General features: G+C 53.3%; 1 protein-coding gene across 1 annotated transcript in view; it reads left to right on the forward strand.

Moving 5' to 3' along the window:
* RCC1L (RCC1 like) overlaps positions 1 to 7,611 on the forward strand; it is a 30,805-nt gene extending 23,194 nt beyond the window's left edge. Inside the window, exons 10-11 of the mRNA XM_017543338.2 lie at positions 304 to 389; positions 6,690 to 7,611. Coding sequence (XP_017398827.1) covers positions 304 to 389; positions 6,690 to 6,767 — 164 coding nt within the window. The 3' untranslated portion in view covers positions 6,768 to 7,611. The remainder of the gene's footprint in view (positions 1 to 303; positions 390 to 6,689) is intronic.
* The last annotated feature ends 3,293 nt before the right edge of the window (positions 7,612 to 10,904 follow it).

Consider the following 10,904-nt stretch of genomic DNA (forward strand, 5'->3'; position numbering starts at 1 on the left):
CCACCGCCCCGTGCCCCACTGCCTGCCCGTGTACCACCCTCCATCCGTAGCTTTATTCGAGTGCTCATCTCCCATACGGGTGGCAGCACAAGTCCTGGGGGTGGACCTGTTTTTGACATGGGGACAGCATCTCAGACTCTTACTTTTCGCCTTCAAAAGAAAGGATTAACGCTTGGTAAAAGTTGAAGTTGAACGTCGGGCTGTGAATGCACCTGGTTCTAGAAAGCCTGTTCTCGTGACCCGTCCTCTCTCTGGAGACTTCTTCGAACAGTCCCAGCCAACCCGTTTTCCTCTTTTTTGCAGACAAAGGAGAGCTGTTTGTGTGGGGCAAGAACACCCGAGGGTGCCTGGGAATCGGCCGCCTGGAGGATCAGTATTTCCCGTGGAGGGTAAGGCTGGCTGGGGCGGTCTTGAGGATGGGCGCAGAGAGTAGAGTCACCTGACATCACAGCAGGCCATCACCTCGAGTGCAGCTGGGCCAGGACAAGGGGCACAGGGCCTGCTCCCCCTTCTGGGTCCCCGCTGTGCTCCTTCAGCCGCATAAAGCACACTCTGGTGACACCCATGAGATACCTGTGGAGTATCTGTGTGGTGTGGTGGGCGGGGCAGGGGCACCAGGCTCTCGAGCTGCAGGAACTGGGTCAGCTCATCCCTGCCCGCTGAGTGGGAGGTTGCAGGGAGTGGCCCACCCAAGCATCCAGATCAGGGAAACAAAGGCATGATGGCGCCAGGCTCCGGTAGGATGCCGCGAGTCTCCAGGGAGCGGGGGATGTTTGATGAAGTGGGCATGCTAGGCGCTGTCGACAGCAGCCCGTGTAGGGGAACGCTTTACGATGAACTTGAAGCAGGCTGTTTAATATTAGATGGCCCAGCCGCAGCCACGAAGTGAAAAAATAAGGTGGCCTCCTTGGAGGTGTGGTATGCAGTTAGACAGAAAGGCTCACTCCAGAATTACAGGGGAAGAAGCTTCGTGCTAAAATTGTAGTTTACCTTTGCGTTGTTTACTAAGCTATTTAAGGCATTCTAAAAAAAGAGGGTTTTGGGGTTTTTTGGAACATGGAACATGTGTTCATGGTACAAAAAAATGTACTATGGAAAATTAGTCTCCCACCACCCAGTTTCTGTTCCAGAGGCAGCCACAGGTCCTAGTTCTTTTTTTCTTTTTCTTTTTTTTTTTTTTTTTCCTGAGAGGGACCTCCCTCTGTCACCCAGGGTGGAGTGCAGTGGTGCAGTCTCGGCTCACGGCAACCTCCGCCTCCCGGGTTCAAAGGATTCTCCTGCATCAGACTCCCGAGTAGCTGGGATTACAGGCACCCGCCACCACACCCAGCTAATTTTTGTATTTTTAGTAGAGATGGGGTTTTACCATGTTGGTCAGGCTGGTCTCGAACTCCTGACATCTGGAGAACTGCTTGCCTCAGCCTCCCAAAGTGCTGGGATTACAGATGTGAGCCACCGCGCCCGGCTGCTGGCTTCTTTATGTTTCTTTCCAAGGATAGTCTCTGCATAGAGACTCATGTCCGTGTGTGCAGTGTGCATATGGGTATACTTTATCGGAAGGGTGGCTTTTAATTTGCTTTGAAATTGTGAAAGCATTTTTAAAAAAGACTTGTTAAAAAATAAGGACTTGCAAAAGAAATGTATTATTTATTTATTATTATTATTTTTTGAGATGAAGTCTCTCTCTTACCACCCAGGCTGGAGTGCAATGGCACGATCTTGGCTCACTGCAACCTATACTTCCCAGGTTCAAGCGATTCTCCTGCTTGAGTATCCTCAGCCTCCCGAGTAGCTGGGATTACAGGCACGTGCCATCATGCCTGACTAATTTTTGTATTTTTTAGTAGAGATGAGGTTTCACCATGTTGGCCAGGCTGGTCTTGAACTCCTGACCTCAAGTGATCCACCTCCCTTGGCCTCCCAAAGTGCTGGGATTACAGTTGTGAGCCACCGTGCCCAGCCAGAAACATATAGTTTTTTTTTTTTTAAAAAAGGGTCTATATGTCGCAAACCCGCAGCACTGTGTTCTGGCGCACTTGCGTGTCACAGGGACAGTTTCTCTTGGCCCTTTCCTTGATTGCTGCTTCTCTTGGTTCCCCGTGGATTCAGCAGGCTCAGATTCCTTCATTCAAGACCGTGGGTGGAGGCCCTGAGAAAGCAAGGTGAAATGGAGACTTTCGCTTTGTTTTTTTTGTTTTTGCCTTTTACGAGACAGGGTCTCACTCTGTCGCCCAGGCTGGATTGCAGTGATGTGATCACAGCTCACTGCAGCCTCGACCTCCCTGGGCTCAGGTGATCCTCCCCCCTCAGCCTCCTGAATAGCTGGGACCACAGGCATACACCAGAGATGTGGGTCTTGCTCTGTTGCCCAGGCTGGTCTCAAACTTCTGGCCTCAAGCAGTCTGCCTGCCCCAGCCTCCCAAAATGCTGGGATTACAGGCATGAGCCACTGCGCCTGGCCTGCATTTTAAACACATTTGTGCTGTCAGGAAAAGGGCATACCAGCCTGTCCCCATGATGGCCGCATTTGGTGGCAAGCCATTGTCGTGCCTCTTGCACATTCAGGGAGCCCCTAAGCATTGTGCAGGGGAGTGGCCTCGACCCTTGTCCTATTTGGATTAGGGGTGAGAGGGTCCAGTCCCTTCTGTTGTCTCATTAAAAAAAATTATAGGTGATTTTTATTTTCTTTGTTTTTTTAAGACAGGGTCTTGCTGTCACCCAGGCTGGAGTTCAGTGGTGTGATCACAGTTCCCTGCAGCCTCTGTCTCCCAGGCTCAAGTGATTCTCCCGCCTCAGCCCCAAGTAACGGGAATGTGGGATGGGATGACGGGCATGTGCCGCCATACCCAGATAATTTTTTTTTTTAAGAGACAGCGTCTTATATGTTGATCTCAACCTCCTGGGCTCAAGTGATCCTCTTGCTTCAACCTCCAGAATAGCTGAGATTACAGGCATGTGCCATCACACCCAGCTTATTTTATTATTTATATTATTTTTTATTTTATTTTATTATTTAAGAGCTGGGGTCAGCTGTGTTGCCCACGCTGGTCTCAAACTTCCGGCCTCAGGTGGTCTTCCCACCTTGGCTTTCCAAAGTGTTGGAATTACAGGAGTGTGCCACCATGCCTAGCTGAGCTTTATTCTTCAAAACAACTATGTTCAGGCTGGGTGCGGTGGCTCACGTCTGTAATCTCAGCACTTTGGGGGGCCAAGGTGGGCGGATCACTTGAGGTCGGGAGTTCAAGACCAGCCTGGCCAACATGGTGAAACCTCACCTCTACTAAAAATACAAAAAATTGGCTGGGCATGGTGGCAGGCGCCTGTAATCCCAGCTACTTGGGAGGCTGAGGCAGGAGAATCACTTGAACCGGGGAGGCGGAAGTTGCAGTGAGCCAAGATTTCGCCACTATACTCCAGCCTCTGGGCAACAGCGCGAGACTCTATAAAAAAAAAAAAAAAAAAAAACTGGTGGCCTCTGAGCTGCAGAGCTGGGCGCCTGGGCAATCTCCCTTTCCCGGGCTCTCTTGTCTCCAGGAAGGACCTCCTTCCTGCACCCCCGTCTTTCACGTGGTGGGCGTTTGTTTTAGGAACTTGTAATTGTGGATAGGGATGTTCCTAAATGGATTCTGTTGAGACTTTTAAGAGAGTCACTGAGGCTAAATGCGGTGCTGGGTTTTGGAGCTGTTTCCCTCAGCAGCGGAGCTGTGAGTGTAAATTGGCTTAGAAGAAAAACGCCATTTAACCTTGCCTAGGACAAAAATAAAACGTGGCTGAGGGCAGTCTCCTCTTGGACTCAGTTCAGAGACTGTGTGAGATTGTCCGCCAGGGGGAGCTGGAACCTCGGTGGGGGGGCCTCCTGCCGCTCCCCAGGGAGGGCTCCCAGGAGCCAGGCCCTTGCTTCCTCTGCTTTGGGCTTGCATGGCTGGAGGCCTGGGGGAACAAGGACCTGGGGGCTTAAGTGCCGCGGGTGAGTGGGGAGGCGCGCTTTCCCGGGAAAGGCAAATAAAGTGCTCCTTAATGGCCGGGGAGGTTGCTAAGAGGGGGCCCAGGCAGCCTGTTTTCTTCCCCGCTAGCCTGGCAGGTTGTCTGCATAGACGTGCCTTTGCGGTGGACTGGGCCCCGTTCTTGTTTGTTTAGTGATTTCTGTAATAGGTTCTGCTAAAGACATTCATTTGTTTGGGGACAGGGTGGGGGGAGGACAGCATGGCTTGGTCTCCAGCATCCATCTGCCTGCCGCCAGGAGTCCATAATGGTCTTGTCTCCCGAGCGCAGGCTCAAAGCTCCGGGGTCGGCGCCTGCCGCCTCTCTGCTTTTAAGGCCACGCCATCTGGATCAGGCGTTTTCCCTCTTAAGCTCGGTAAACTCCACGGACTGTGACAGATCCCCTTTCCAGCTGTCACACCGCCTGGGCGCGTGCTGCCACCCGGGGAGGGTGGTTGAATTCAGATCTGGTCAGTAGATCAAGTGCCAGCATCCTGGCAGGGGTCTTCGGGCCGAGCCAGGCAGCGCCCTGTCTTGGCAGTTGGCACTCAAGAAAGGAAGAGCTGCCTGTCTGCTTCTCTACATAAAGAATCTCTGGAAGGCCAGGCCTGTGGGTCACACCTGGATTCCCAGGACTCCGGGAGGCTGAGGCAGGAAAATCACGTGAGCCCAGGAGTTCGAGACCAGCCTGGGGAACATAGCAAGACCCTGTCTCTACAAAAAATACACAAATAAGCCGAGCACGGTGGTGCACTGCTGTAGTCCTAGCTACTTGGGAGGCTGAGGTGGGAGGATAACTTGAGCCCAGGCGTTCAGGGTTGCAGTGAGCTGTGACGGTGTCTCTGTACTCCAGCCTGGGCAACAAAGTGAGACCCTGCCTCTTAAAAACAAAACAAACCTCTGGAAAGTTAACAAGAAATCTGTTCAAAGTAGTTTCCAGTTCAAAGGCAGGTGAGGACTGGGGCAGCTGGTGATAGGGGTGGTAATAAAAGATTTTTTTTTTTTTTTTCTTTTTTTTTTGAGACAGAGTTTTGCACTTGTTACTCAGGCTGGAGCGCAATGGCGCAATCTCGGCTCACCGCAACCTCCGCCTCCTGGGTTCAGGCAATTTTCCTGCCTCAGCCTCCTGAGTAGCTGGGACTACAGGCACGCGCCACCATGCCCAGCTAATTTTTTGTACTTTTAGTAGAGACGGGGTTTCACCATGTTGACCAGGATGGTCTTGATCTCTTGACCTCGTGATCCACCCACCTCGGCCTCCCAAAGTGCTGGGATTACAGGCTTGAGCCACCGCGCCCGGCCTTTTTTTTTTTTTTTTTTTGAGACAGAGTCTTGCTCTGTCGCCCAAGCTGGAGTGCACTGGTGCGATCTCAGCTCACTGCAACCTCCACCTCCCTTCAAGTGATTCTCCTGCCTCAGCCTCCCAAATAGCTGGGGTTATAGGCATGCGCCACCACGCCTGGCTAATTTTTGTATTTTTAGTAGAGACAGAGTTTCACCATGTTGGCCAGGCTGGTCTTGAACTCCTGACCTCAGGTGATTCACCTGCCTTGGCCTCCCAAAGTGCTGGGATTACAGGTGTGAGCCACTGTGCCCAGCATAAAAGACATTTGATACTTTTTTCTTCTTTTTTACGGTATGTCCTTTTATCTTGCAGCTATGTGAATGGACTGTCTAGTCATAATAAACAAGAAAGAGAAAGTCAGGGGCCTCTTTCCTGGATAGCTGGCTTGGCCATGGCCCTGGGCATACCTGGAGCTGTTGGGGTGTCTGTTTTCATGGCATCCTTCAAACAGGCTAGAGCCTCCATGGCTGCTTCTTGCTCCCTTGAGGCTTGGGCTGTCCTCGGAGGCCATGTTGTCAGCCCAGACAGGCAGTGTGGTCAGGGCTCCTGGCAAGGGCCTTGGAGACACAGCCACTCCTTGGTGGGAGCTTGGGACCTAGCCTGCCTGTGACTGGAGCTGGGGATGATGGGTAAAATGATTGGAGATGCTGGCCCAGTGGGGCCTGGTTCCCAGACTGGAACTGCAAGGCAAGAGAAAGGGTTTCTGGAGCCTTTTCTTTGAGATGGAGTCTCGCTTCGTCACCCAGGCTGGAGTGCAGTGGTGCAGTCTCGGCTCACTGCAGCCTCCACCTCCCAGGTTCAGGCGATTTTCCCACCTCAGCCTCCTGAGTAGCTGGGATTACAGGCACACACCACCACACCTGGCTGGTCTTGAACTTCTCACCTCAAGTGATCTGCCTGCCTCGGCCTCCCAAAGTGCTGAGATTACGGGTGTGAGCCATAGTGCCCGGCCCCTGGAGCTTCTCAGTGAGCCATAGCAGTGGCTCCCAGGAGGGAGCTTGAATACCTGGCCTGGAGGCATGAGCCTGGTGGCGTTAGGGTCAGAGGGAGCAGCCCCTGTGTGGCATGCCCATTCAGGGTGCGCGCAGGCCTGTGTTCCTGCCCAGCCTGGCCTCTCAGGCTGATGGATGGCGATGGCTGCTGTTGACCGGAGGGAGTAGGGGTGGCCTTGTCCTTGTGGCCACACACGGTTGCCCTGGTGGACCTGCTGAGGAGGCGTAAGCGCCCCCACTCCCAGAGTGGAGGGAGCCACGGCTGGAGAGGCGTCTCCTACTGAGAGGCAGGGCCAGCGTGGCCAGTGCCAGTGCCAGCTTCCTGCGGGTGCGCCGCTCTCGCTCATGGTATGCTGGGTCTTATTTTTCAGGTGACGATGCCTGGGGAGCCCGTGGCTGTGGCGTGTGGTGTGGACCACATGGTGACCCTGGCCAAGTCATTCATCTAAACCTCTTCCCTCACCTGCTTGGACGGCCCCGGCCGGGGAACCACTGGCATTGCTTGGCAGAGGCCAGCGCGTGGCCAGCCCCCCGGGGTTCTTGGCGGTGGCAGATCAGTACCCTGCGTGCACTGTGACGCTCTCTCCTGAATCCCTTAGCGGGTACCTACCAGGAGGATCCGGGGCAGGGTCCCTTTCCAGCTGCGGGTGAGGCCTGTGGAACTCGGCACGGAATGGTGGCTGTTGGTGGGCCGCTGTGGCCAGCACGTACCTGCTCTCTCCAGGTAGCATGCGGCGGTGTCTGGCGCCACGTCTGGCCTGAGAAGTCCATCTTAGGGAAGCTTTGCTTGAACGTGGAGCTTGGGAGGTCCTCCTCTGTCGCGGTGGTCTCTCAGTTTGTGTCTGGCCAAGGCCAATGCATGTGCCTCGGACTGAAACCCGCTTTCGGCAAGGGAGCCCGGCTGTCCTCAGCCTGCGGTTTTCATTCAAGCCACCCTGCTCGTGGCCCTTCCTGGCCGCTGGCCACACCACAAGCTCACTGGGGGGCACCAGAAGCACCGTGGCCTGGGATTCCATCTGGAGCTCCCCGCAGGCGCCAGCCCCAGCCTCCCACTCCGCTCACTGCCTGGCTCGGAAAAGTTGAGAAGCCCCTCAGGAAGAGAATCGAGGCCAAGTTCCTGTGGCCGAGGGCCCCAGCACCCCCGCTGAGGCTTGGCCGCAGTGCCAGGCTCGGGGAGGGGGGGAGACCCAGAAACGTTCGATTTAGTAACCTGACTTGCCTTTCCCTTTAAAAACGTCTTTGACAAATCTGTCTGGAATAAAGTCTATTTTCTGCCTTTTGGTTTTTAAGATCTGAAGAGGTCATCTTAAAATCTTGATCATTTAGAGTTTTGCTTTTACAATATAGCAAGCCTTTTGATACAGAGGCTGAAGCCAGTGAAAAATACCTTTTTGTTATTACTTTTTTATAGAGATGAGGTCTTTTTATTATTTTTTTTTTTATAGAGACAGGGTCGTGCTATGTTGCTTAGGCTGGTCTCAAACCCCTGGCCTCAAGCCATCCTCCTGCCTGGGCCTCCCAAAGTGCTAGGATTATAGGTGTGAGCTACCATGCTGAGCTGAAAAATAAGACAGTCCTACTTAACAAATATTTTCTTATTCTCTTTTTCTTTTTTCTTTATTTTTGAGACAGAGTCTCACTCACTCTGTCGCGCAGGCTGGAGTGCAGTGATGTGATGTCGGCTCACTGCAACCTCCGCCCCTGGGTTCCAACTATTCTCCTGCCTCAGCCTCCTGAGTAGCTGGGACTACAGGTCTGCACCACCATGCCTGGCTAATTTTTTTTTTTTTTTTTTTTTGTATTTTTAGTAGATATGGGGTTTTGCCATGTTGGCCAGGCTGGTCTCGAACTCCTGACCTCAGATCATCCACCTGCTTCAGCCCCACAAAGTGCTGTGATTACAGGCGTGAGCCACTGCGCCAGGCTGTACCTGATGAATATTTGCTGAACAGATTCTACTCCCATAGTTCAGCTGAGAGAAAATACCTTGTACTCATGTCACAGGCTGGACTCCCGTGCCCTGTCTGCCTTTATCCCAGTCCTTTGATGCATTCACTCAACAGATACTTGTGCTGTGTCCCTTCCATGCCCGGTACGGTCATCATGCTGGGGCACGTGTTGACACAAATCCCCGCACCCTGGAACTCAGCATTCTAGGGAGGTGGGAAAATGAGAAGCAGCATGTTAAATGGTTCTGTGGGCAGTGGAGAGAAAGCAGGAAGAGGGGATGAGATCTTGGGAGGGCTGTACTTTGTTAATTTTTGTTTTATTATTACTTTTGAGACGGAATCTCGCTCTGTTGCCCAGACTGGAATGCAGTGGCAAAATCTTGGCTCACTGCAACCTCCACCTCCTGGGTTCAAGCGATTCTCCTACCTCAGCCTCCTGAGTAGCTGGGGTTACAGGCACCTGTGACCACGCCCGGCTAATTTTTGTATTTTTAGTAGAGACGGGGTTTCACCATGTTGGTCACGCTGGTCTTGAACTGCTGACCTCAGGTGATCCGCTCACCTTGGCCTCCCAAAGTGCTGGGATGACAGGCGTGAACCACGCGCCCGGCCATCAGGGCTGCACTTTAAAGTGGAATGGTCATCCAGCCGGCGGTGTCCTTGCTGTGACCTGCGGCCATGAGAACCAGCCACTCAGATATCTAAGGGAGAGGCCCTTCACCTGGGCTTTGAACCCTTTCTTAGGTTTATTACAGCCAAGTTCTCTCATAAACTTGAAATAGAAATTGAAAACGGTGTGTCAGTTTTCCTTCCTGAAACTTTCACCGGGACCGGGTCTAACGTCGCCCCTGCAGTGAAGCAGGGTAATCCGACCTCAGTGAAACTCAAGCCGCAAAGCACGTACTGATTTATAGACAGCAAGTGCCCCTGGAAGTCAGGCCCAGGTCACACCCGGCAGGGTTCAGGATGGCAGGTGAGGATGGAGGAGGGAGGGTCTCTGGAGAAGGTGGGTTTTTAATCCTCCCACCCTAATGGCAACCAAGATACAGATCTAGTAACAATCTTTTGTTTGAGACAGAGCCTCGCCCAGTTGCCCAGGCTGGAGTGCGGTGGCGAGATCTTGGCTCACTGCAACCTCCGCCTCACAGGTTCAAATGATTCTCCTGTCTCTGCCTCCCGAGTAGCTGGGACTACAGGCATGCATTACCATGCCCGGGTAATTTTTGTATTTTTAGTAGAGACGGAGTTTTGCTATGTTGGCCAGGCTGGTCTCGAACTCCTGACCTCCAGTGATTTGCCCACCTCGGCCTCCCAAAGTGCTAGGATTACTGGGGTGAACCAGGGCGCCCAGCCTCAGTAATGATCTTGACTTTGGACATAGCACCCAGTGTAGAAGAAGGGATGTCCTTGGGTTTGTCTGTTTTGTCCAGCAGGCTGCTTGGCGGTGCCCTCTGCGGGAGCTCTTCTGCCGTGGACCAGGCCCTCTCCCCACTTGTCACCTGTGCCTGTGTCAGCGTCTGTCCTCTCTCCCCCCAGCGTGCCCTCCATCACCAGCATTTGACACACGTCCATAGAAACCCTGCTATGCCATTAGCTCAGTTGCTAGGCTGGATCATCGTGTTCCTGTGAAGTCAGTGTTTGCAAGCTCCTGTCTCCTCTCGCTTTAGTGGAGAGAGGCTTGTGCCAACCCCGTGTGCCCCCAGGCCATCCTCTGTACACGCAGACTGTCCCTTTCTCTCTGATGGGGCCAGTAGCCAAGGTCAGAGATGCACCCTGGTAGAAGACATAGTGTGCCCAGCTTGTGAGCTGCAAGGAGGCTATCCCCATCTCCCTCGGACAGTTTGCAGCAGTTGTGGGCCCTGGTTTTCCATACCCTTTGTCCCTGCAGACATGCAGACCACCACACCACACTGATGATCTCGGGGAAGCGATGACTCTCACTGGCATGGAAACCCTTCACAGCTAATAAAAGGTCAGGTTGTCAGCCTCCATAGAATGCCATAGTGACTTGTTTCTTGAACGTGTGGTCACCCCACATTTTCATTAATTCAGGAAATACTTATGCGCTGACTGTGTTCTGCGTGACAAAGTCAAATCCTGACACTTATGCCATGAAGCGAATGCTCGGGCATGACCCAGCAGGTTGCAGTCCGAGGCTCAGTGCCCAGCACCGTGCCTGGGCCAGGACTGAAACTCAGGATGCACCTGTGAAGGTCCCACGTTTCTCCCGCCTTCCACCTGGTGCCAGCATCTGCAGAGGGCCTGGCCTTCGCCTGGACGGCCGTGGGGGCTGCTTAAACTATTATGGGAGGCCTGGCCTGGTGGCTCACGTCTGTAATCCCAGCACTTTGGGAGGCCAAGCTGGGTGGATCTCCTGAGGTCAAGAGTTCGAGACCAGCCTGAGTAACATGGTGAAACCTCATCTCTACTAAAAACACAAAAATTAGCCAGACGTGGTGGCACCTGTCTGTAATCCCAGCTACTCCGGAGGCTTAAGCAGGAGAATCGCTTCCCTGCCCTACTCTGCCCTTTGACCTTGGGGAGTGGCGTTGCTCTCCTGAGACTAGGTGTCCCCTCAGAGGCAGGATGTCATCTGCCATCGTCACAGGCGACTTCACAAGTCTCAGTGAGCTGCCT

This window comes from Cebus imitator, unplaced genomic scaffold, assembly GCF_001604975.1.
Source record: "Cebus imitator isolate Cc_AM_T3 unplaced genomic scaffold, Cebus_imitator-1.0 Scaffold153, whole genome shotgun sequence".
Lineage (NCBI taxonomy): Eukaryota > Metazoa > Chordata > Mammalia > Primates > Cebidae > Cebus > Cebus imitator.